General features: G+C 42.8%; 2 protein-coding genes across 4 annotated transcripts in view; one reads left to right on the forward strand and one right to left on the reverse strand.

The window, feature by feature from the left end:
* The window catches only part of LOC311595831 (uncharacterized protein), a 50,617-nt gene extending 38,837 nt beyond the window's left edge, over positions 1-11,780 (reverse strand). For both annotated transcript variants that reach the window (XR_014778581.1, XM_084778790.1), the window contains exons 1-4: positions 11,646-11,780; positions 9,677-9,749; positions 8,756-8,968; positions 5,449-5,594 (exon numbers count right to left, since the gene is read on the reverse strand). Coding sequence is in view for 1 of the 2 variants with exons in the window: in XM_084778790.1 (XP_084634916.1) it covers positions 5,449-5,541 (93 nt within the window). In the remaining variant the exon portion in view is untranslated. The remainder of the gene's footprint in view (positions 1-5,448; positions 5,595-8,755; positions 8,969-9,676; positions 9,750-11,645) is intronic.
* The window catches only part of SLC14A2 (solute carrier family 14 member 2), a 413,945-nt gene that overhangs the window by 88,800 nt on the left and 297,398 nt on the right, over positions 1-27,747 (forward strand). The gene's annotated exons all lie outside the window — the stretch shown is intronic.

Below are 27,747 nucleotides of genomic sequence, written 5' to 3' on the forward strand. Positions count from 1 at the left end.
GTAACATTAGCTGCTATTAGCATCATTATTAGGGAAGTCTAAATTTCTAATTTATTCTTATCATATAAATGTGTGTGTGTGTGTGTGTGTGTGTGTGTGTGTGTGTGTGTTGGGGGAGGATTCCTGTTTCTCAATAAAGGGGATATTCACTTTTTTTTGACAGTCCTATATTATTGCAAAGCTGGAAAGAAAATTTCCTAAGGTTCTCTTTTACTTGAAGAAAAAAAAAAGCGTATCTAAAGTTGTTGATGCTTATCCTCGCAGTAACAGGTTTGCCAGTTTCCCCTGTGAGCAGCTCCTCGGACCTGACTCCTGGTGCATCTTGAAAGTATGCAGAGGAAGGGAGCAAGGTTGACTCAGACAGCACGGGGGTGGGGGGTGGGGGGGGGAAGCCAGGTAAAGAACCCAGTGAAAGAAAGCTTTCAGCCCTTTGAGCATGGGAATGAATGGAATTTGGTTTTCAGAGATCAGGTGTGTTCACTGTAGTGCAGTCTAAGACGGCATTTTGGCGGGGGTGGGGGGGGGGGAGACAAAATGGGTCATATTAAGATTGCATGCCTGTCATAATATTTTATGCTGACCCAGGGGAACTGTTCTGTGAGTACTTATGGGACATCGGTTGGTACTAGGTAGGCTCTGGGTAAGGTTCCAGAACAAATATGGAAAGATATTCCTGTCCCCAGAGAAGCCATAATCTCCCTAAGCAGAGACTGTACCCATTAACAATCAGCTTGTCATTGAAGTGTCATCCTGCAGTTTGGAATGCCTTGTGTTAGCATCCTTATGTTGCAGACCAGGATGCTCAAGGGTTAAGAAGGATTCAGGGATTTTCCCAAGACCACGTAGCTGGATGTGCTCTCATCTCCCGGTTTGGGAGTCTCTTCTCTCTACTATATGATCTACCCATGAAATAAGGGGTATCACTCCTGATAAGCTGAGCTCATCCACTCTTGGCAATGACACGGAAAAAGAAACATTTTCTGAGGTATTAACTAGGTGGGGACCTATACACTGTAGATGGAAGAACAAAAGAGCTTCTACACTATTGCAGTGTCTTTTTGAAGCTTGGAATCTAGGAAAAGTAATAGTTCTACCAACAAAGTACCTATCACATATAAAAGTTATCAAATGGAGTCCAGAGATGAGTGAGACTCATGCCTTCTGGTCCACCACAAGCTCAAGGAGAAACCGTATGAATGACCATGGGGGAGGTTGGGCTGGGGCTAAGCATGCAATAATAGAAGTGAGTAAAAGATGAGGCATAAACACATTCCTGACTTTTAACAGTGCCTTAGAACACAGGGCACATGTAGACACTGTATCATAAAATCAGCTGTTAACTACTGAGCATCTAGCATGTTTTAGGCATGTCACCAATACCGTAGACATCAATAAAGAGCTCAGTCTCTCTAGCTCATGAGGGACTTAGATCTTAAGCAAGTAAATTTACAATTGGCTGTATAATTTACAGTGTAAAACATTCAGGAGGAGAAAAAAAATTCCATATGCTACGAGAAGAGAATAACAGAGGTACCAAGCCCCTTCCAAAGTGTCATTACAACTGAGATTTGAGAGATGAGTAGGAGCTAGCAAAATGTTACAGAAAGAGGTAAGATTTCTGGTCAGGGCCCCCAAGCAGGAAGAAAATGGGGATTTAGAGAAAGACACACCTAGCCAAGGCAGCCAGCTGGATGCTTCCAACATTTCCTGTTAGGGGAGGTGGGGGGGTTCTGGAGCCCCTGTGACCCACCCTCTGAATGCCCTGGGCTGAGCAGATGGCTCCCCTTCTGCCTCCACCCCTGGTTTATTGTTAATGACGTTATTCTCAGCTGCAGTGTGAGCTCCGTCTCTTGCTTTGCCCATTTTCTCCCTTTGATCATGGTGGGGGCTCCTGGACCACAGGGGCCATACGGCTCTGGTTCATCTCCTTGTCTAAGCCCCAGGTCCACTGTGGCTTTCATTTGAATCTTCTCCTCCCCAGCCTCCAAGGGAGCTAGGACCTGGGAAAGACTCTAAATTGTATACATTATTTCCTTTTTGATTAGGTGAATAAGTAACTTGATTGAGAGGCATCTCTTTAGAGGGCGCTGCTGGCAGACTTCCAGGAATGGGAGGCAGCTGGTTCTGAACACAGGAGGGGACAGCAACAAAGGCCCCAGGGACAGACACGTGGCTGGGAGGCTTGGGATCCAGCCAGGCCGACTGTGGGGAACAGTGGCCAGAAGCACTGGGGGAAGGGTCTTTTCCCTTTTCCTGTGTGTGAGCAGGGAGGCTCTGGTCAGCGATGCTTTCTTAGCACTGCATCTGAAGGGGTCCGTCCCAGCTCTTGTCCTCCCAGCCAGACAAGCTTCCTCTGGAAGAAGAGGACCTGTGCTTAGGGAAACTGAGCAGTGTCGCAGGGCCATGTTAGGGTGTGTCAGGGATAGTTCCCCACATGCAGTAGCTGTCATTTTTAGGAAAGGCATTTGAAAATAGCTCCACCTGTCATGCATTTGTTGCTCTTTAATCCAGACTCCTCTTCCTCACCCCAGATGTAATATGTGAACCTTAGCATGCATTTTTGTTTTGCATTTTACTAACCAGGAGCTACACCTCTGACCAGTAGCACAGCTGGCCACAGTGGCTTCCGTCCCTTCTCAGGTAGACTCTGGCAATAATGACCCATGATCCTATCTAGCAGGGAACAGTCTCAGTGTCTGCAGAAATGACACCGAGGGATCGGAAATGATTCACATACAAGGACCACACCAAACCTCTAACACTGAGAATCTTTACTCTGAGGACAGATGGGGTAAGCTCTTTGCTGGCCCTTAGTGTAGAAGTCAAGATTTAAGGCATCGGAATAGGCCTTTCAGTAAACAGCCCTTTCGCTTTTTTTCTTGCTGGCTACTGATCTGCAACTAAAAAGCTATTCCTTTGAGTTAAATTATGATAAATGATTTTTAGGGTTACAACATCTCTAAGATGGGAATATTTTAATCCAACTTGTCATTAACCCTTTGTTTGAGTAGCAACTGGCTCATGACTACCCTTTGGGAATAGTCTGTCAGCGTCAAGGGAATGAAGACAAGATAGATTAAGACACGAAACAAACTGATGTCATTTATGTGGCACATTCTGATCCCAGGAGAGCCCCGAAGCTATCGCATATGGGCTTCCTATTATAGTTTCACTTCCTTGAAGTCCTGATCTAACAACTTCCTGTACCTCAACAGGAAGTTGGGGGACTGAAACTATGCTTGGGAAGTTCCACCATGAGAGCCTCTGAGAGAATTTCTTTTGAGTATCTGGACTTGCAGGGTAGAAGGAAGCTTAACTCAGTCCTTTAATAGCTCTGGTGAGCTGCGTTTGGATCTCCTATTCCCTAGGCAGCAGAAGGTGTGCCTTGGTCCTCCTTGGGTGTGGTCATCACTCAGCACTCAGCAGCTTGCTTGCTTCTAAGAAATCTTCACTGTATATTAGGAAAGGCAGAATGCAGAGGCAGATTCTCAGCCACACTGAGTTCAAAGAGATGAAGACAGAAGGAGCAAAGAGTCTAAGTTAAAAATGTATACAGAGGCTGCAGAGATATTCTTCATTTCTGTCAAAGCAGCTTCCATGCCAGAGAAGACTTCTCACACATCAGAGGACTGCCTACCTGAGACTCTGAGCACTAGTCTCTCCCTGTGTCCCAGCTCTTGTTTGTGAGCTCTACTGTAGTCCTCTCCTTGTGCATGGACCTCGTGCTTCAAGGTTCAACCCTAAGATGATCTCCTGTGATGAAATAAAATCTATGGCACCGAAAGAGCCAAGATCACGTCCCTCTTGTGTAGAGGAATTTTAATGCAGCAGCATGGCTGCTCTAGCAAGGGATCACATGCAAAGACCTTTTAGGTCTATGTGGTCTGGCTGGAATACAGACACACACCTTTAATCCCTCTAGCTAAAATACAGACTCACCCTTAGTATACACCTTTAATCCCAAACAATGACGTCTAACTGAAGGGCAGACAAAATGATGAATCAGAAAAAGATTTGACAGAATGAGTCAGAGATATTTTATGCCCAACTCTCATGAGAACAGACAGGAAGGAGGGGCTACTTAAGAGCAGTGCAGAGAGAGTTAAGTTCAGTTTGGTGAAGTTCAATTGAATGCAATTGAGTTCAGAGTTCATGCAGCTCCGTTGATTTCTGTTCATGCAGTCAGTGCGGTCAGTACAGCTCAGTTCAAGGAATTCAGAGGCAGATTTTACAGACAGTGAGAAGGTGAAAGAAGCCAATTTGAATTGGTCAGCTTGGAGAGGAGTTTGACCCAGAATAACTGAGTTGAACCAGCCACCCAGAGTTCAGAAAGAACTAGAAAGAGTGTTCTTATTCAGCAATAAGTCTCGGAGGCTGAAAACATCCTAGGCCTAGATTAGCAGACAGAGGCTGGAAGCTGAAGCCTTCAAGGTCCAGGGCTTGCAAAAGATTAGATTATACAGAGGCCAGAAGCTTTCAGTCCAAGGCCTAGGGATAGTTCTATAAGAACACTCTGGACTCAGCCTAAGCCATGGACTCATAAAGCTTGGGTTTGGCTCTCATCTCCTCTACTCATCTGAGGAAATAAAAACAACTGTTATACTCTTGTCCATCAACCTGATGCCTAGCATATAGCTGGCATCTAGGAAGTCCCCTGTAAGTACTCTTGAGGAAGTGAGCAAGTCATCTAGCTTCTGAAGACCAATCCTTGCCTGCATAGACTTTCCCTGCTCTCTCACTGTGGTACAGCAAACATCCTCAGTGCTGTCCCTCTCATACAACCCTTAATCTGCAGGTCCCATAGATCCTGGTGGCATTCATACTGTGCTCATGTCACGGTACTGGGGTAATCATTGCAGATCCATTATCAAGAAGTATAACTGGTTTTATAGCAGTATTCGGTTTTCTCCTTTGCTGTAGTACAAACCGTATCAGCAGTATCAGCAACTAACGAGGCTTTTCCTAGTAGGCATAGGGGTAAAATGCACACTGTACTGTAGGACACAGAGTCAGGTGGCCAAACTCTTCACTAAATGTGCATGACACCTCAGGCAGATTCACTGACGGTATCTTAGTGCTCTGGTTTTATAATTATGGCAAAAAATATTTAAATTGCTCTGACAAGTACAGACTTTTGAATGTTTGCAAAGCATCATATGTTTTATCTTGTTTCTTGGCACTGCAGCATAATTAGTGTAGTGAAATCACTCTCAAGGACTCTAAACTGGATGATGTGTGATCCTTGGCATTTCCAAGAGGCTCGAGTTCAAAGCTTTGTACCCTTTGACCTCTGTGCAGGATGGCTTCTTAAAGGTGGCTAAAGATGTTCATGTACCATAATCAGATGAATCATAAAACACAAAGTCATTCACATGGGATGATAGGAAAAGAGAATGCGAAGGGACTCACTCATGCTTTCAAAACATGACTGCCTGGGGGGACACTCACGGTGGTCCATGTTTGTGCTGTGTTGTGTTGACAGGAGTGACTTCTTTGTTCCCCCAAGTAACAGACCAGGGCTGCTGATTGCAGGCACTTCATCCGGCTGACTTTGCCATGTGAGCTGGAGTCTCTAGTACAAGGGCCTTTGCATTCTGGAAGGAATTACAGGAGGGTAAAGGCTGCACTTTTAGTTAAATCCTAATGAAGAAACGCAGCTCAAGGTCTTTTGGCTGCCATATTACATGGATTTTCATCATGAAATATGACATGAAGGCCTGTTTATTATACTACTTTTGAAATATGACACTCACAGAGTTATAGCAACTAGTCCAGGGAATCAAAAAAAAAAAATCATTAGCCAAGATACATGGCTACATCACTCACTCCATGCTGCCTCCCCATCGGAAAGAGCCTTTGAACTTTGATGATGACAGCATCTGCATACATGTTGCATCACCACTTTCGTGGGCTTGAATTGAGTGGAAAGCATATGATTTCATATGGAAAGAATTCTGGGCAAGAAGACAGTGAACCAAGGTTCTAATTGCAGCCCTTGTGAGAGAATTGCTTCCACATTCTGGCCTGCTTCCTAATGTTTACTTCAGAGATTTCATTGGGGAAAGCTCTATTTGGTCCAAGGACCAACTATATCTAAATCACCTGGGTCTATGCCTACATAGGCATATCCTTGGACTTCCTGAAGACGTTTTGAATGAGAGTATGAGGGCATGGGCCAAAGAAACCACCACAAGAAACAAACTTATCAGGTGACAGCTGTATGTATTAGAGTGCAACAGCTACAAATGCAGGACAAGGCCAACTGCTGACCTGCCACACAGAGATACTATCTACTGTCTTCCAATGTTATGAATATAATTACTGAGAAGCACACAAGGAGCAACAACTAGGAACAGAATCTCATCCCCTGTGTCTTTCCCAGTCTGTAAAGAAAGAGGACGTGTTTTAGTTTATTCTGTTGAGAACTGTAGTTGAAAACTCGTCCTGAAGTTCCCATGGGGCTGTTTTAGAACCAGAAGTCCCTGATGGTGGAGAGAGAAGAAAGAAAGCCTCTTAGCCTCTTGCTCCTAGAAGAGAGAGGGAAAGAACGAGGGAGGGAGGGAGGGAGGGAGGGGGGGGAGAGAGAGAGAGAGAGAGAGAGAGAGAGAGAGAGAGAGAGAGAGAGAGAGAGAGAGAGAGACTGACTATAAACAGCAGGCCTAGAATTATCCACCAGCATTGCTCTATTATAGAGAAGAGCTGACACAGCAGAATCAGGGGGGATGCTGTGTGTCTGCCGTGCGCTAATCACAGAGGCAGGCAGGCTAAATGCAAAGAGAACATTTGCACAAACAGCACCTGTACTGAGCAGTCATGTGCTATTTTTAGTGCTTCTGTAAAGAGCAAAGGGACGTTTAGAAAGTCTCCCAGGGGGTGAAGTTGGTAGGAAAATGGGGATGTGTGCATCCAGGCCATGGGTGTGGCTCTACTGCCCTATCCACGGAGCCCTTTATTTGGGATTTGGTTTGGGGTTGGTTGAAGATGGAGTGCTAACAAAGAGGTGCAGGAACTGGGCACTAAACAAAGTTGTTCTTATCAGTCAGTGATGTGTTTGATTCCAGGACACATATTTAAAAGTTTACAGGATTTTGATTGTAGAAAACAGAAGTACAGTTTGTTCTTCGGGGCTTATTCTTGAGGGCTTAAAGTAGAAACAAATGACAAATGTTTTTATTTTGTTTATTCTCCCCAGATGCTATGCATAATGTCCTAGTTGGGAATGTCACCATTACATTCATGGATACAGTAAATCATATAAGTTAGTGTTGGATTTACGTTGCTATGTTAGAATGGCTGGAGCCTAGGGTTTTGAGGCCTTGATGAGTTTGGAAATAATACTGACTGATGACATCAAACCTGAGTTTCAAGAAAAGAATAATAGTGAATAATATCTGAAGTCTTCAGGAAAATTCCTAATGTAGGTCCATAGACAAGCTGCTAAAGGCATTGTCTCTTCATGCATCCAGAAATGTGTGTGTGTGTGTGTCTGTGTGTGTGTGTGTGTGTGTGTGTGTGTGTGTGTGTGTTCTGCAGCATGCAGACACCTGGAGTTGCAACATAATCAATTTTATAAATGTTACAATTTGATCTTTCAGGTAGTTCATAACACATCAGGCCATTTTCTGATCTATGCACCCCTCTTTAACCACTAGTCTTCTTCTTCTCCTTCTTCTCCTTCTTCTCCTTCTCCTCCTCCTCCTCCTTCTTCTTCTTCCTCTTGCTCCTGCTCCTCCTCTTCATCCTCATCCTCATCTTCCTCCTCACAAGGAGTTTTGGGTTTGATTGTAATGGCATATCTAGACTACCCCACATAAGCAAAGGAGCACTCCCCAAGCCTACTGTTCACATTTCCACAGCTGTCTCCAGACAATTGGTGTAGAGCCTGCTCTTATGACTTCCAGGTTACCATACTGTATCAAAGAACCCATGGCTTTTAGAATCAGAAGAGTCTTAAGTTATCCAGTATTAACCTGTTACTCTCTCCATGCATGTGTTTTAAAGTAGAAATCACAAGAACCTTCTCTAAAGTTGTTTTGACACAAGAAATCAGGCCACATAGAGGAATGCCAAGATGAAATAATTTTCTTTGTGTCCAGCTTACAAACAAAACAAAACTAAATTTTAATTTTAAGTGGTTCTCAAGTGTGTGGTTCAAAATTTATGGCCATCACAAGGATATTTTCATAGTTAACAAAATGTGTTGCAACCTAGCTCAGAGTTTTGTTTCATAAATACTATATATGTTCATTAAGGCATTCCACACCACACAGACACCGTAAGACTCGTAGAACAATAACTCAGTTATTGTAAATAACTGAAATTATAGAATTTGTCTTCAAGGATGCCTACTTTCTCTCCCAGTGCCTTCTTCCATACCCGTTTGTTCACCAGATTTCTCCTCTGTGTCAAAAACCATCCCTTAGGGTCTTGATCTCAGCCAGCTGCCATTTTCTCTCTTAAAATGTTTGCCCATAACAATTTGGTAAGCTTGGTGAGGACAAGGAAAAGACCTGAGAGAATGGAGATTTAATCACTATGGCCTAAATCCAGCTACTTTGACCTCTCTCTGTCTGACCGTTGTGGCTCTCTCAATTTTGGCTTTCTATTGGCTTAACTCCTAGAAAAATTTCATTTATGTGGATCTAAGCAGTCAAATATTATTAACTTAAGAAGGGTTAACTTAGCAGCATCAAAACGATGTGCTGGGGCTGGACGATGCATTACGGCATCTAGTGCTTTCTACGCAGCTACCCACCTTAATTAAAGGTCTTGTCTCGAAGGGCTTGTTTGCCTAGGCAAGTTCCAAACACCAGGGTGTAGCTTGACCCTTCTTCTCTACTGCAGACAGCAAAATGCACCGTGCCGTTGAAGCCTTGGTACTAGTAGACACTGAGATGCAATGGCCATTTCTTTCTTTCCGTTGCTCCTTCAGAGATGGGTGTCCTCCTAAGCGCTCTGCGTTAAACTCCTTGCAAGGGAAATTCAAAGTTTAAAGGCAGTGGGTAAAGGGCAAGTGAGAAAATCTGAGCACAGTGCAATTTGAAAACACAAAAGATGTTATATTTAGCAGATTAGCTGGTGTGCTTCTGTTGCAAAGGGAGGCATCCTTCTGAAACTGGATGCCCCTACAAACATCTGAGCTGGCCAACAATACCCAGGGGATCCACATAGATCCACGTAGGACGTAGGATCCCAGCAGGGGAACCATTATGCTGGGCCCAGGGTGCTCCTTCTCTTTTAAAGCCACAGCTCAGGAAAAGATAGAGAGTCCTTGGTGCAAAGCCAGCTCTGACCTACGGCTTTCCAGTCCTTTCACTCGTCTCTGCCTGAGGTCTCCAGCAATTATTTGAAGCAACGACTGCATTTTGAATTTGATCATTCTTTATTCCTTCCCTAAGGACTCTGAAAGTGACCAAAATGAGAGGTTAGGAAACCTGGCACCTTTTTACTCCATCCTGGCCCCAGTTCATCATGGCACACCCTGCCAGCTTGTGAAGGGCACCAGTCAGCTCCCCTACCCTGAGGCCGTTATCCCAAGAAATTCCAGAAAATCCTGGAACAAAGACTGGCAGAAAACATAATTCCCTTTCTAGACTGAACATCATAGAGATTAGCCAGGAAAGGTTGTGGAATTTGTTTTTGAAATGCTGCTAATATGTTACCTCCTGACCCTCACCTCCATGACTTCCTTCTTCCATCCACTTCCACCAAACCGCTTCACACAGCATCTTTACAATCCGAAGTGTGACCTTTAGATTGAGACGTTCTCTGTTGCAATGTGTTGGAATATGTTTCAACATGGTAACTTGAGATCTATTTACTAAACTGTTTGGCACATTCAGCATGTCCCGGGGGAATTGTTGGCAGGACCTGCCGTGTGTTTTTCACTCCTCCCTGATGCATTACCAGACATAAGGTCATCTCAGTCTAGCAGAGATGGGTGCTGCACAGGCCTTATTACCTCGCAGCAAGGCAGCCAGATGAGGCCGTGGGATGTTTTTCTCTTCATCATTCAAGCTTGAAAAGAAAGTGTCAGCCTCCACTTGCTCTTGAAACAATGAAAATTTAGGTGACAGCACTCTCATTAGCTTGGTGGAAATGAAGGAGCCTAGGTAGGGATATCCTCCCACCCCGCCCCCGCCCCCGCCCCACGGTTCTTTGCAGCACACTAACAACTCTACCCCCATGTCAAGCTAGTAGCCATGGCACAGCATAGGTCTCAGCCTTCAGGAAGCGGGGGGGGGGGGGGGGGGGCAGCAGCGGGGGGGACATGCTTCTTTAGGAGGAGATTTCTGTAGCACAAAGATTCTGAGCTGAGAAAACGGGTACATTTGAGCTGTACCTTGGCTCCTCTCTGCTAGAAATGGGTACACAAATACAGTTCCTTTATGATCTAAAAGTGTTCATAAGATCAGCAAGCAAGGGTTTCATTAGACTAGTAAATACTCTCCCCAGGAGAAATCCATGCAAAAGCATGAAGTGTATGTCCTATGCCTTAGACTTGCATTGCATTTTCTAATCTAGAAAAGCTCACTAAATATTTGATGAGCCAAAATGGGTAACACACAGAGTTAAGGGAGACAAAATGATCGCTTACATTTGTATAACAATCTATTCTCTATGGTGTGCACATACATTGTTTTCTCATTCGATCCTGTAGCAACCATGTTTAACTATCAAGGTCAGTATCTAGTCTCTGAGGATTTTGGTGTTTTGTTTGTTTTGTTTTATTTTTTCACAAGGCAGTCAATATCAAATAATATTGACGGATTTATTAAATAATTACCTATAAACACCATGCCTTTTATTGAAAACACATCATTGCATGTTAAAATTTCAGAAAAATTAGTGATTCAAATGAGTGTTGTGGTCTCTACTTTTTTATAAGAGCTTACAAACAGTAGGGACGAAAAAGTCACCTAAGCTGCAATTCTGGTGAGCAGAGGCTGAGAGGGGCTGTGCAGCGCCTCATGAAGGGAGCTCATTTTGAAACTTAGGGGCCCAGCGACCCGCCAATTCCTTGCTACACTTTGTATCTTATCACATGTATACAATATTCGATTCAGCAATTAATGTTTTGAACGTGGCTCAAATACATTTGTAGAAAATGTTGAGGGTAATTTAGTATATATCTGCACTGTTCTAGGCTGAATCTGATATTTTAGCTGGGTGGGGCTGACCAGAGCCGCGTACAATGGCTGGGCCAATCGGGCCCCAAAGCCTCATGATATGTAGGGGTCTTCTTTCACACTTTCTAGCCATTTTTTTTCCTTAATAGAAGAAACTGTCAAGATTGTGCCATTGAATTTTAATCCATATTTTGTTTCCTTTTAGTCAGAAGCAAAGATAATGATTAAAGGTATTGTGTCCAAAACATGCCTAATGGGATGTGCTCTGGCTACTTCTACTCAAATATAGGCTTCTCCCAGTCTCAAGATTTGGCTCAGATGCTCAACAGTGACACCCTATTTCTTGTGTAAATGTCTTCTTCTCTGTTGTTTGTTCAGGGTACTGGGATTGAACCTATGGCCTTGAATATTGTGAACATATGCTCTGTTAAATCAGGGTTCTCTAGAGGAACAGACTGATAGGACACACACACATTATATATAATGTAACTACATATTATAATTAAATTGGCTTACATTGGAATAGTAGCAGCAGCTGTCTGCCTCACAGCAGAGAGGTTGAGAACCTCATAGTCACTCAGTCCATGAGGCTACAGGCGTTGGTAATCCCAATCTGCACTAAAAGCTCGCAGGTTCCCAGGGAGCCACTGGTCCTTAGTGATGCAAGCCTGGAAGCAATAGTTCTAATGTCAGGTGGCAATCAGCAGCAGCAACAAGAGGGCAAAAGCACTAACAAGAGATGGGGTGGGGTCAGGGAGTGAGACCTGAGCCAGCCTCCTTCTCTGCCCTCCTTACCTGTGATACTCCCAGAAGATGCCACAATGAGGACTGATCCTTAAGTGAGGCTCCTTTCTAAGGTGATTCTAATCTGTAGCAAGTTGACATTAAAGTTAACCGTTATATAAGCTAACACCACACTCTATCCCAAGCCCTCTACTTTTTATTTTGAGATATGGTTTCAACTATTTTCCTTGGCTAACCTGAAACTTTCTCTATAGCTACTGTTGGACTGAAACAGGTGACCCTTCTGCTTCACAAGCAACTAGAGCTACATACCTGGGCCATCAAGCCCAAAGAATACCCCTTTGATTCTTTTCCAAACTAAATAAGTATTTCACTACATTTGGACTCATATCAATGTCCTTATGTGTGGGCAGATTCTGTGAAAAAAAGACAGATCTCTGTCCCTTCAAGAACCAAACTCTTTCCTGTAATTTTTTTCTGACCCTTTCCTATTTACAGAAAAGGAGGGTCCATCTAATTATTCAGAGGCAATTTCCTTCATAGAGTCCGACTGCACCAATGAGAAGAGTCACTTGTGAGAAATAGAGCTCTTGTTTATGGATATCCTGTTCATTGGTGCCTAAAGCGCAAGCTCTATTAAGAAACAAAGGCAACTGCCAGGCATGGTGGTGCACACGCCTTTAATCTCAGCACTTGGGAGGCAGAGGCAGGAATATGTCTGTGAGTTCAAGGCCAGCCTGGTCTACAAAGCGAGTCCAGGACAGCCAAGATAACACAGAGAAACCCTGTCTCAACACCCCTCCCCCCAATATATATATGAAAGAAAAGCAGAGACCTTTCCCAGAAACTCCCAATCCTGAGTGTGCATTAGACCAGCAGACATGGGACTGGTTCCAGAAACTTCCTACTACCAGCTTCTGGCCAGGGCACAGGGAGCTTTATGAAAACCTCATATCTGAATGAACTTGCCAGTTTGGACTTCAGTGAAGAATCTTGCATGGGAATGAGAGTAGGAACAGAAACCTGGAACACGTAGCCAGCAAGTGCTTGAAATAGTGTGGCTTTTCCTTTCTCTTAGTATAGTCTGATCTTTTGATCCAGTGCCACCCGTGTTTAATGGACTTGGTAGACATTCAGTCTCTAAGAGATAGAATGTAGGGTTGCTCATTTCTCTTCTTAATAGAACAGATTCTATCTAACATGTCCTTGATTTGAGTATGGCTCAACACCACAGTTTTCTATTATAAGCTATTTGACCTACTTGGTGGCAGCCATAATGTGATTAATGCATTTCTCTACTTCCAAAGAATGTCCACTTGGCTTTACTTTTTAATTTTATTTTATCTAAAATCCAGCCCAGATTTTTCAATTGGGATAAAATATACATAGTAAAATTTGACTATTTTATGGCCATAAGTCAGTGACAATAAATTAATTCACTTGTTGTACAACCATTCCCAATTCCTGCTGCTAGAATTTTTGTTTTGTTTTACCAAACATTCCTTCTCTGCTGCCCACTGGCGAACTCTATTATAGTTTCTGCTTCCATGAATTGGACTCTTTTAGATGCACAAAGTAAGTAAAATTATACAACGTTTGTTTTTTTGTGTCTAGCATAAGGTTCATTGGCATTTGCCTGTTTATGTCATAGCCTAGGCATCTCTGTCATGTCACTGTTTGCATGGGACGTTGTGGTACAGAGTGATGGGAGGAAATGATGGGAATTTACAAGGAATATCTGCGTGTGGAAACTATGGGCTATTAGAAGGCCTACAGTTTTTCAGAACTACAGCCTGGACAAGACTACACATGTTTACATGCTGAGGACAGTGTTGAAGTCGGACAGCCGCGGCCACTGAAACTGTCTTGGCGATGAAAAACAAACAAAAAACAAAGAGGGAAAGGCAAAGGTGTAGCTCCACTAGATGCCCTCTTTTCTGATACAAAGGTCATCCAACTCTTTGTTTCCTACCCCTATTTTTCCCTTCTTCCCAGGAATGACAGGTTGGTCCTTTATCCCTGCTTTCTCTGTGGAAACATCCGCCTTTGCTTCCTGGTGGTGTCTGTCTCCCTAGCAGGAAGTCTGTGTGCCCATGGAGAACAGCCTAGGGGGAGCAGCTGGTGGCCTGTGTGAGATGTCTGTGTCATCTCCCAGCCTGTGTAAGTCTGCTGTCCTGCTATTGCTAAACATCAGCCACAGGGCCAGAGGCAAGAGTGATGGAGGAAGGCATGAAAAGGCAGCAGAGATGAAAGCAACACACTCAGCTTGAGCTGCCCCAAGGTTGTGGCCTGCTGCAGCTGCTTTTAGGCTAAGATGGGGAAACTGGGCACTGAAGTTTGCAAAAACCCCAGTGCCTCCTACAGGGACCAAGTCAAATTCCTGAGTAGGTATTTGGGCATCATGAAGTTGGAAGCATAACAAAAGCATTAAACCTGTGACAGGGCTGCTTTAAATCCCAAAAGAACTCCTAACTTGTGGATTTCATGTTACATAAGAACACTTAACACTATGGATGGGAGCTACTAAGAATTGGTGGAAAATTGGGGGAGGGGCCAAATGGTTTTTATGGAAAGCAAAGGAATTATGAAAAGCACATGGCAAGCCTTGTTATTTTTTCTTGTAATATGTTCCAAACCCAAACAAACTCAAAAAAGTACATGCGCAAACCTTAAACCATTTTGCAAATCCCACCCTAGATTTCACATTTCTCCAGTGAGGCTCACATTCCTTTATTCAGATTCCAAAAGTAGAGATAATTTGTTCCAGATGTTTCCGAAGTCGACCAGCAGAAGGACTTAATGATTTTTCCAGAGCTAGAGAAGCTGTGAAATCCTCCGCACTCTAATGGAGCATTCAGAGTGAAAGGAAAAGGAGCCGAGAGGCAGAGGCGAGAGGGAGAAAGGTTGATGATCTATTTGTTTATGTTGTTGCAGGGATGGCTCCTGGACAAGGTCTGGGAAGGCATGTGGATTGCCAATGCCTTGTTTCCTTTGGCAAGATGGCATTTATTTTGCTATGAAGCACGTTGCGATGAAAAAAAAATGGCCATACAATTACACATGTTGCAAGACTGTGAGGAAGCTTATTTCAAAGAGGCTTAACCTGGGCTCCCTAGGAAATGACGAGTGGTATGAGCAATCAGCTGATGCGCCCAAGCCTCTGTCATACGCCCCTCCTCCCTCACCAATTTTCATGTAGTCATCAATTTATGTATTAACATTCCCCCTGAAAGGATAGGCTTCTGCATCACAGTGATGTTTCCACTAAGAAGAATGTGTGGGCTCTGGGTGCCAGAGCTGAACAATGACAACATGGGTAGCTTCTAGCGATGGACAAATTTCACGGAACTGACTGGAAAGGGTCTTAAATTTTTTTTTCAAATTATTGTGTTTGACTCCTCCCAGACTGAGATGTTTGCCATATGTGGTGTGTGTGTGTGTGTGTGTGTGTGTGTGTGTGTGTGTGTGTGTGTGTGTGTGTTCACTCTGAGATATGACTGTAGCTCTAGAAGATCTTCTTCTTCTTCTTCTTCTTCTTCTTCTTCTTCTTCTTCTTCTTCTTCTTCTTCTTCTTCTTCTTCGTAACTCCCACAGTACTTGATCTACAATAAATGTTTATTTAGGAGGAAAAAACATAGAATGGGACATGCAATTTTCCTTAGCTTATTAAAATTTCATGCTGCTCTTTAAAAAAGCAAATTCAACTACAGAATAGTCCCTTAAAATCAAAATCACAAGACATATTGTTCCTGATTATTGTAACCTACAATACATGTTAGTAATGCCATTACTAACATTACAATGTTCATCATTAATTAAAGTTATACTATGAGTTGTATATAGTGCCAAGTGACAATTTGACGCAATCCTTGAGACACGTGAGAAGAGGGAATTTGGTGTGTGCCTATGCCTTAAGGCATTTTTAATTGCTAATTTTTAAGACGGGGCCTGTCCCACTATAGGCAGTGTCATCTCTAGGCAAGTAAGCCTTGGCTATATAAGAAAGATGGCAGAGCAACCCAGGGGAAGCAAGCCAACAAGCAGCATTCCTCTGTGGTCTCTACTTCCATTCCTCCCTTGGCTTCTTTGATGGTGGACAGTAGCCTGTGAGCCAAATAAACCTTTTTCCTCCCCCAACTTGCTTTGGGTCAGTATTTTTATCACAACGACAGGGAAAAAAGTAGATCAACCATATATAATGTTTCCTAATCTTGAAAGCAATTCTGCAAAGAGAAAAGTATGATTGCATTCTACAAATGAGGAAACTGAGGTTCAAAGAACTGTCACTTTGGATTTCAAGGACCAAATGTGAACCAGAGCAGCTCAGCTTATGGGTCCTGGTGTCTGAGCTGAGATTATTAATCATGTGGGCTGGCGCCATTTTGTTCAGCCATGCCAGGGAGACAAGTACAAGATACCGACTCTGCATCAAGACAGATTTTGGTTTTGGACTTAACTATATTGCTAAGCCTTATCCTCTGAACTTGGAATTAAGCAATTGGTCACAGGCAAAAGAGTACATGTAATACAATACTAGTTTGGGGGCTCAAAACATGTGGCCTCCTGACTAGAGGTTGGGAAAATGTGTCTGTGTATGTGTGAGAGAGGATGCTGCATGATTGCCAACATCTATGTAGGCATGTATATAGACGTTTTAGACATGATCTAAGCCATTGAATAGTGGGGAGTGATCTGCTATGAATAAGGTAGGATGCTCATCCTCCCTAAACAGGATGTAGAAACACAGTATAGTCCTCATGAATGAGCACACTTAAACCCTTTTCAACCCCTTCACACCAATAATCGAGTCTTTAACTATCCCAGCAATAACCCCAATTGTCACCCACCTTCCCATTCTGAAGGCCTTTCCCTTGCCAGCTTCTTGTGGTGAAAAAAGAGGGAACTGGCTTTGAAATGAGATCCTGGGCCAAGTCTGTCATTGCCCCTTAGTTGACAGAAAAGCTCTCCGCAATCCTCTCTTTCTGAAGATAAACACTTATCTCAATCTCTGCCTTGCTGACCTCCTGTCACTATCTTGAGGACACAATTACACACACCACAAACCCACAAACATAAAGTGTTCCATGCATTGCAAGAAGTATACGGTCAGAAGAAATTATGGCACATCATAAATCCCAGAGAGCATGAGGAAATGCATAATGTGCTGGCCAGTTTTATGTCAACTTGACACACACTAGAGTCATTTGAAAAGAGGAGCCTCAATTGAGGTTCAATTGAACCTCAATCCCTACCAAATTGGCCTGTAGGCAAGCCACTGGTGCATTTTCTTGATGGGTGATTGATGTGGAAGAGCCCAGATCACTGTGGGTGGTGTGCCACCCTGGGCTGGTGGTCCTAGATGGTATTTTAAAAAGCAGGCTGAGCATGGAGAGCAAGCCAGTAAGTAGCACTCCTTCATGGTCTGTCCATCAGTCCTTGTCATTCTTTAGTTCTTGCTGGATGAGGGGCTACAAGCTGTAAGATGAAATAAATCCTCTCTTCCAGCCACTGCATTTGGTCATGGTGTTTTATCACAGGAATTGGAAAGTAGTAAAGACATATAAGTAAAATTACTTGTAAATATTTCCATATCCAAAACGGCATTAAACCTGTATGATATAGCCTTATCAAACATAACTCATTAACTTAACAGCCAGACCAAATAAGATAAAAGAAAGAGCCAGATGAAGTTTCTTCTCCTCACTGGCCTTTCCCTTCTTTAGTGACATCAGAATTCATAGTTTTTCAGGTCACTTTTAGGTCTTTTTAAATTTTCATACAAGTACATATGGTGTACTTTAAGTACGTACTTAAAAGTGTGTTGGCCTTCCACCATCCTGCTCTCTCTTCTCACCATTCTCCATCCCTGTTTGTCCCTTGGTTCCCTGGACAGTTCCACATCTATTTTCCCATCATATATGTTTACATGACTTTATGCAGCTCTATAAAATCTAGGAGCAAGAAGCAAAAAACAAAACAAAACAAAACAGTATAGCGCTCTTTCTGAGGCTCACTTGACAGACTTCACCAAATTTTCTCCAGTTGCATCCTTTTCAAGCAAGCAACTTAATTTTTCTTTCATGTTGAAACAAATATGTTTTGTATATGCATCATATTTTTACATTCATTGCTCTGTTGTGAGGTGCTTCTGTTGGTTTAATACTTAGCTAGGATGAAGAGTCCTGCAATAAACATTGATGTAGAAGTATCTATACTTCTTAGAATACATTTGATAAATGCCCAGGAGTGCTATAGCTTGGTCATGTGGGAGATTTATTTATTTTTATTGTCTAAGAAACCTCCACATTGGCCTCCATATTAGCTGGACTAGTTTATATTTACACCAGTAGTGTACAGATTTCTCTTCTGTACACGTTAATGACAGAGGCTGCCCCCCTCTTTTTCTCCTCCCTTCTCATCTCCTCTTCTACTTCCTTTGTATACCCTCCTTCCTTTCCACAAATCTTTTTCACATTTCTATCTATTCATTCTGTTGTAGAATCCACTAACATGAGTCGGGCCATCTGTGTCACTGTAGATTTGGGGCTGATCATTGGAGCATCATAGGCTCAGCAGAGGGCACAGGACTAGACAGTAACAGCCCCTCTCTCGGAGTCTTCTAATAGCCAGTAGTTCAGCGGCAACAGTGGGAACCCAATGAGCTCATCCTCACCCCCTTGACTGTTGATAGGGCTGTTCTTGCTCTGCCTGCAGTGAAAAGAACTCTCTCAAAATGGTTTTAATTTGCATTTCTCTGGCAGATAGTATCATAGTTTCATTCTTGTTGATGTGATAAAAATATGCCAATCTAAGAAAGACTGTTTTTGTTTGGCTCGAATTCCAGGCTATAGTCCATCATTGTGGGCAAGTCTAGGCAGCAGAGACTTGAAGCCATTAGCCACATTACATCCATAACAAGAGCAGTAAACAGTGAACTAATGCATTCATGCTTGTGCTCAGCTGGTTCTCCCTTTCTCATTAGGTCCAAAGTCCATCCCATGTAATGGCGCCACCCACATTCACAGTGGGTCTTCCTACCTCAATCAAATCAAAGAAAAATTTTCACAATCAGGTAGACAGGCCAACCTGCTTCAAACAGTTCCTCGTTGATCCTACCTCCATTGCATCCAGCCAGTAGTCAAAACTCATCCTCACAACTAGTGAAAATGAAGTTTTTCATATCTTTATTGGTCATTTGCACTTAATATTCTGTGTACTGTCTGCTTAGTTCATTATCCCATTATTGGTTGAGTTGTTCTATTTGTTATTGTTTAGTTTTTTGAGTTCTTTGTGTATTCTAATATTAATCCTCTATCAGCTATGTAGCTAGCCAAAAGTCTGTCCCATTTTGTAGGCTTCCTTCACCCAGTTGACTGTTTCCTTTTCTGTGAAGAAGCTTTCTAATTGCATGAGGTCTCACTTGCAGTTATTGGCTTGTTGGCCTTGTCCTGAGACACTAGAGACCTATTCAGAAAGTCCTTGCTTAGGCTTAGATCTTGGAAAGGTGGGTTGTTTGTTTGCTTGTTTGTTTTTTATTTTATTTTTTCTTCTAACAGTTTCAGAGTTTTGTGGCTTACACTATGGTCTTTGATTGATTTTTTAGTTTGTTTTTGTGCAAGGTAGGAGATAAAGAGCTAACTTCAAAATGTAGATCTCCAGTTCTCCCAGCACATTTGCTAAAGTGGCTACCTTTCCTCCAGTATGTATTTTTGACACCTTTGTCACTAATCAAGCAGTTATAGCTACTTTAGTTTATACCAGGTCCTCTACTCTCATCCATTCATCTAATTTCTATTTTGTGCCTGTATCATGTTATCTTTGTTACAACAGCTCTGTAATATAATTTGGAATAAGGCAAGATGACACTTCAGCATTTCTCTTTTTGGTTAGGATAGCTTTAGCTTTTCAGAGCCTTTTGTTTTTCAGTATGAATCATAGGATTGTTTTCTCTAGCTCTGTGAAGAACATCATTGGAATTCAATGGGGATTGCATTGAATCTGTAGATCACTTTTGATAATATAGCATTAGTTCTGCCTACCCATGAGCATGGAAAATGTTCAGATGTCTTCTTCGGTTTGTTCAGCATCTTACAGTTTTCCCTGTAGGGGTTTTTCACTTCCTTAGGCTTATCGATTAACACTTTTTGAAACTATTGGGAATGTTACTTACAAAGTCATTTTAAAAGCTCAGAAAATTGTAACAAGTGAGGACATAACTTGGCGTCTTTTTAAACTTTTTCTCTCTAGAGTGTTTTATTCTTCAATATTTTACATATACAAAAACACTAGGTGAGATACCTCCACACCTTTCATCCTGAATGATCCTCAGCACACTTGCATTCATGTTTCATCTGTTTCCCTCCATCAGAACCATAAAATGTTTTTGTTATTGTGTTCTGCAATATTTTTAACATATCTGCAAATGTGAAGTGATGGTTTCCAGTAGTTAGGGCTCAGGCCAAGTTTGGACCCAAACTGCAGACAGTGAATGAGACTGTGAACAAGCATCACCTTTCACCGTAAGTGGTAACCTTGTGCCTGGGAAGGATTTCATCATCTGCAGGGATAGATTCTGGTACCTTTGATATCAATATGCTTTCTCCCCATCTGCCAGAAGTTAAGAGCTTCTGAAATGTTCAAATCAATTGATATGGTAGATGTGTCTCTTTTCATCTGATAGATTTCTCTTTGGCCATTAATTCTGTCTTTCAAATATAGAATACATGCTCAGTAATGACCAAGGACCTAGAAGAGTAAGTAGAACCTTCCTTAAACATCGAGCTCCTGCTCAGATCTCCCCATGGACAGGATATTCTCCACAGTTGTGTGGAGAGTGGAGACTGACTCTGACATGAACTCTGGTGCCCCATATTTGACCACCTCCCCTTGGTGGGTAAGGCCTGATGACACTCAAAGAAAGAATAAGCAGGCTACCAAGATGAGACCTGATAGCCTCTGACCATATAGTGGGGGAGGAGGTCCCCCTAGGTCATACACCTAGGGGTAGGGAAAATAGGATGAAAGCAGGAGGGATGGAGGAATGGGAGGATACAAGTGATGGGAAAACAATTGAGTTGTAATCTGGAATAAATTAATTTTCCCCTTTATTTGTTTATTTTACATCCCAATCACAACCCAACTCCCTCCTTTCCTTCCAGTCCCATCACCCTCCCATCCACTTCCTCTGTAACCCACCCTCCTGCTCCGATACCCTGGCACATCAAGTCCTAACAGTAATAGGTGCCTCCTCTTTCATGGAGGCAATACAAGGCAGACCTGCTAGGGTAATGGGATCCAGAGGGAGGCAAGAGAGTCCATCAGACACAACCCCAATCCAGTTGTTAGGGGACCCACTTGAGGACCAAGAAGCCCATCATATGTGCAGGAGGTCTATGACTAGTCCCTGCATGTTCTTTGGTTGGTAATCTCTATGAGTCCCCATGGGCCCAGGTTAGTTGGCTATGTAGTGTCCTTGACCACTCCCCATCCCCCTCAGACCTTCCCCTAACTCTTCCACAAGACTCCCTGAGTTCCATTTAATGTTTGGCTACGGGTCTCTGTATCTGTTTCCATTGTCTGCTGGATGAAGCCTCTCAGATGATATTTATGCTAGGTTCCTGTCTCTAAGGATATCAGAATACCATTAATAGCATCAGGAGTTGGGCCTTTCCCATGGAGTGGGTCTCAAGTTGGGCCAGTCATTGATTGGTCATTCCCTCAATCTCTGTTCCATTATTTTTATCCCTACACATATTGTAGGCAGGACAAATTTTGGGTCAAGAGTTTTGTGGTTGCGTTTGTGTGTTCCTCCCTCCACTGGAAGTCTTGCCTGCCTACAGGATGTAGCCATTTTAGCCTCAGTATTCCCCTGCTGCTAGGAGTTTCAGCTAGGGTCACCCCTATATCTTCCCAGAAACCTCCCCATCCCTGGTCTTCAGCTTGTCCTAGAGATGCCCCAACACCAATTTCCCTTCTCTTTCCCAGCTCCCTTACCCCAATCCATGCTATTCCCACACCTGATTCCTCCCCGGCCCCAACCCTGTTTTCCTCTCTCACCCAGTTCCCTCTATCCCTCCACTTCCAATATCTACTTTATTTCCCATTCTTAGTGGGATTAAAACATCCTCCCTTGCATACAAGATGTTGGAAAGGAGAAAATAAGAAAAATAACCCTAGAATCTAAACTTAAAGAAACAAGTAATTCAAAAGGATACAGAGGCTTGCAAGGTTGACTCAACACCTTCACTTGCACTCTGAATTGCCCTCTTTGTCAGAGGAAAAATTTCAAGCATCATGACTCTTAAACTAAATGCATAGCTTATGGCAGAACACAAGTATTGGCATGTCTTTGGATACCTCCATTTTGCATGAGGATATCAGCAGACCAACATAATGGCCCCAGGGCTGCACACTGCAACCTGCACACCACAAATTTCTCAGCTGTGATTCTTAAGACTCAAGCCACCATTGAGAGCCAATGCAGGCTGTCCAACCATGAGTCAGAGCCTTTCAGTTTCAAAATTCTTTCCTCAAGTATTCATAAAAATGCAGCTGGGGTGAATGGGCCGAAACCTCCTGAGCCTCAGAGGGTCTGGCAATTTATCATTCAACAAAGCTTTCCTCCAACTCAATTCAGCTGTTTTCTTTTTGGTCGTAATAGAGTGTTTAGGGCAGCTTGTGGTTTCAGGTTATCTCCTTCCTCTGCCAAATTATACTCCCAAATGCATCAATATCTTCCGGGGAATCATAGCCATTGACAGAAGAAATTATTGGCCTTTCAGAGAATCACACAGAGTGGGCTAAAATGGAGAGATATACAGGCAAAACCATTTATGGTTGGTGGCTACATAACGCAACAAAGTCCGTAATTGTCTCCAAGACTATGTCTGTTGGTCTCAAGGCAGTAGGAGGAAGCAGTACAGCAACAGGGCACACTGCAAGAAGGGAGGGAAATGTATTTATTTCTATAGACCATTCCTTGAAATGCAAAGATTACTGTAGTGCCAGTTATTTCATAATGACAATGTAACTTGTGTCTTATAGCACATATAAAAAGTAACAAAAAATATGATCTAGAATTTGTCTTGAGGGCAAGTATGGAGTCAGTAAATTACGTTCGCTTCATATGTGAATCTTCATTGAAGGTTCAAGGAATGTGATCCTGCACTAGATGTTTGAAGTTCTTGCCAGCAGGTAAAGGAGCTTATGCCGCCCACAACATACAAGCACTTAACATGCCTCATCAAAGGGGGATAGCAGAGGAGCACGTGACTGACTGTGCACAGTCTGGCCAAAAGGATCTGGTGTCTGTTCATTAATTCAATAAGTGTTCATTGGGTACCAGGCACAGAGCTACATCTTAAAACTACCCAACACCTACAGTTGTTAATGATCAGATTGTTTCTGGTATTGACTCGGCTTGATCATATACTAAGAAATGTATGCAGTTTACTGCACCTAGTGGTAGACACTGCAAAGATACTTAAGGGTTCTAACACTACTATCATTTTCATCATTACAAACACTCACAACTTAAGGTAAAGAGACTGTTTCTAGTTAACAAGATATCCTGTTTGTTAAGGTCTGCCTTGATTTTCTGTCTGAGGTCTGGTCCCCAGTGAGTTGTTTGTTCTGGGACTTGGATGTCTTCAGTGACACAGCACTAATATAAAAATGGAATCTCTGTTATTGCCTTTTATTGTCACTGTGAGTCTGAGTACTGGCAATCCTCGGGACCATTGCATTTTATTTTTCCTATTAAATGAGAATTTTTCATTCCTCTTCTGTCGAGGTCATTGAGGCTACAAGCTAATATTGCTGGTGGCAAAGGAGAGATCTGGAATGGTGGAAAGTGGTACTTAATGGTGCCTCGCTCTGCATATGTGAGCACTGCCCCACGGCTTACTCTTGTTTCCTTAACTTCTGGCAACCTCTGGAATGTTAGTACTGGCTTTCGTATTCCCATAATTCCATCTGAAGAATGAAAATAAGAAATAAAGTCTATGGAGTTTAGTCATCAGATCACTAAGTGTATTTCCTTCCTCGAATCTCTTCTGATCATCATCGCTTGCCTGTTTTAGATGACCCCTCACAATTAGAATACTTTGTCTTGATCTCTCTTTTCTTTTATACAGAAATGATTAAAGACAAATCCAAATCAACAAATGAAATGTAGTCAGCACCTCTACATGCTGGTGGCAGAGTTAGTTCTCAGTAACTATAGCTCACTTTGTCAACCTGGGCCTCTTCCCACCATAAAGCTGTGACCACACCCCTACCTGCTCACTGAAGGGTCTCGGAAGGGGCCTAGTCCTTACCAACCCTAGTCTACTTCTCTTCCCATTAGGTGCTCTCCTTCTGACCTTGTACATAAGGACTTCCACAAAACTCTAAGCCAGTTAATATAGTTTATAAAGAGTTGTAGGCATTTAAGTAGACTTCTAGAGGTATAATTAATATAAAATCAAGTTATTCAGGAAGCTGGGACAGAAGAATTGTAAGTTTAAGACCAGCCTGGGTAACTTAGTGAAACTTGGTTTCAAAATTGAAAAATGACAGTAGACACAGCATTGAGAAATTGCCAGGCATGTGTAAAGTTCTAGGTCCAACCCTCAGTGTGGCAAAAACAAATATTTTTAAGAGGGAACAAAAAACACTTATTTAAAATATGATGTGCACGTTTTGGCAAACACATCCATCCCTCTGACCCTCACTACATCAAAAACATTGAATATGTTTACCTGTTCCAAATGTTGCATGTGCCCCGTGGTGGTCCCCCTTTTCCCGTTCTCACTCTTGCCAGCCACGAACTGTGCCACATAATACCTGTCTACTCCCAGTCATGCAGACAGTTTTGAACTAGTAGAGTTCTATGCAAAAAGGATCACACAATATGGTTCCTCTTTCCTATATTTTCTTCTTTTCTTCCTAGTTTTTGTTTTTGTTTTTGTTTTATCTTAGCATCGTTATTTGGAGATTTTTTTTCTAAGTTATGTATATAAATAAAATGTCCTTCCGAGTGACACCACATTGGAGATAAAGTCACGACCACAAAAGGGACAGTAGACAAACTCTACCACCGTCAGAAAGAAGGATGCAAAGCGACTCCCCATTTCGCCTCCTGTCACTTATTTAAATCAGCAGAGTTGCTGTCAATAAAATAAAATTTTTAAAATGCCCCATAATCAAGAGAAGACCAACCTGTGAAGATTTCTCTCTCTCTCTCTCTCTCTCTCTCTCTCTCTCTCTCTCTCTCTCTCTCTCTCTCGGTTTGTTTGTTTGTTTGTTTGTTTGCTTAGTGGCTTTATTCACTCAGTTTCCACCTCCCAGGCAGGTGGCCTGGCAGCCACTCCATTATTGTTCTGCCAGGCTTTTTTCTCTTTTTAAGAGGACATGGAATGCAGACATTTCTTCCAAGCTAGCTAGAACTGACTTGGATTTGGAGCCCACAGAAGGTACCCTCAGCCCCCTGGAGAACTTGTCTGGGCCCATGATTCTCTCCCAAGAGTTCTGAGTACCTGAGGTTTTGCTATGCCATACATTTGGGATTGCCTGGCATGTCCAGGAGGGGAGGAGCCTTCCTGTCACTCCCTGGATAAACAGCTCCTCTCAGAGGAAGGTGCTAAAGTCTTGCCAGAACAGGTAGATGGAGCTCTGGGCTTTCATAGCATCTTTGCAAGCTTAACGGGCGATAATGAGGAGAAAACGGCTTAATCTGTGTTTTGGCTTCCTTCTTGCCAAACTGGTTGGAATGAGGGAGGCTGTAACTTTGGAAAATCTAGTCGTAAAATAGGTTTTTAACATGGCTGGGTTTTGGCAGAGGTAAAGAGACCCTAAAGGAGCAAGTGTCTGCCAGCATCCATTTTGAAAACACACCAACTAATTAGAAAAGCAGGGACAGCAACGGAGATAAACACACACCACCTGGACAGAACACTTTTGTATTACCTTTTGCTTAAGAAAAACAGATTTTAAAGAAGTGAATCCAAAGGAAACAAAAAGATATTTGAACTGGGAAAATATCCTCTGGGCAGCAGCCTAGGAGACTATAAAAGGTGAGGGAGCTAGCTGGAAGAAAGGAGTTTTCCAGGGCAAGCAGCAGGGACCCTTATTAACATCAGCCTGTCATGGTTAATAATCCTGTGCTGGGCAGGAGGCTGGGCCGCGTAATCTCCAAGGGCCCTTTCTCACTCTGAGATTCCAAGATGCTGATATTTATAGCTCAATATTCAGAACCTATAAATTGACTGCTCTCCAAAGGTGTGCCTTATAATGTCTCTTTTATTTTACCGGTTTTTCCCTCCGGATCTTGCCTCCTTCCCTCTCTTACCTCCTTGCCAACAGAGCGGGAAGAGTACATTCATGGACTGCCGAGTAACATCTGGAGGATGCGTGTTGGCCTCCAGCCCTAGACAGATGTTCTGGGACTGTTCCTTTGGCCCCATATTTCAGACGGAAATGTAACAATGAGTGTCTATGATGGCTCCCAGTATCCTCACCAGCACATGTAAATCCACTGCCTGGAATCCGGCATCCTTCATCGGCTGGCCTCTGCTTGCTATGTACACTCCAAATGTACAGATGCTCAAGGGTGAGGTCCCTAAGTCTGTGGACTGGCTGCCAAGCACTGACTGAGCCAGGTATAAAGGGGCTCCAAGGAAACTGGACGGCATCTCTACATCAAGAAATGTATGGCTCAGGTTTTTTTTTTAATTTATATTATGAAAGTATACTTTTAAGGAGGAAAACAACAAACCACCTTTAGAGGTGGAACTACATAATAGGATGCAGGCCAGTAGGAGTTCAGAGCTGTAATCCTAAAGAGCAAGAGGGATCAGGAGGACCGTCGGCTGTGGGCGGCACTTGAACCGGGCTGTGAAGGATGGCGCTGAACGGAGAAGAGTGACTCAGGAAGCAGTGTGGAAAAGGGGAGGAGACACGACAGGGGAGATGGAATTGTTTGCAAACTGACCCATGCCGATTATTTAGTTATTTTTGGTAGGTCCAAAGTCAGAGGAAGAGAAGTTGATGGATTTGGTTTCCAAATTATAACTTGCCACGTGGCCAGCCTTCCATCGCTTGGTGCACACACCCTTCGTTGTCAGGCAGGAATGAGGAAAACAGCAAAAAACGGGAGAAGTAACAAGAGTGCTGCCCCACAGCCTTGAAGGAAAATATGCAAATGCAAATGCAGCAGTGGTCTTGTGGCAAAATGTGAGAAATCATAGGGCAAGATGCTGGACCCTCTCAGGCTAACCCTAAGGACATCGCTCTGAGGCAAATAGAAAATTCATCTCATGAGATTCTTAAAGCTTGATTTCACCATCTGTACTGTACTGCAACCCAGTCCATACGTGATGTTAGAAAATAAAATTATTACCTTCATCACCACCGTACTATCTACTGCAGAATTTCCTCCCAAACATAGGCTCATAAGGATGAGTATAAAAGGGCCAGGTCATCCCTTAAACCGAGTAGACAGCATGATTGTTTTTTTTTTCAATATAGTGCTTCAGTGTCCCTCACATTATTGATTCACTGAACATACATGAATTAATTTTCTATAACTTTTCAGGCACTGTTGGGTACTGTGGGTCAACTGTAAAGGAAAAAAATAGTAGAAGATAAAATGCACTTGTTGCTGCTGATGTTTCCTTTTGTGAATTCTGTATCTGTGAACTTTTCTACCCGGTAGAATGCACTGGCAATCCATTTTCAGACAGTGAATTCCCGGATTTTCAGATTTCCAGGGGTGGCCTAACAAACGGGCACCAGCTAGTGTTGCCTATTGGAAACAAGAAGTTTCCACATGTTCTACTTGGTGATACATCTTTATTTTTACATGCATTTTGTTGATGAATTCGTTCTGTAAAAT

This window comes from Acomys minous (assembly GCF_964271855.1).
Source record: "Acomys minous genome assembly, chromosome: 4".
Lineage (NCBI taxonomy): Eukaryota > Metazoa > Chordata > Mammalia > Rodentia > Muridae > Acomys > Acomys minous.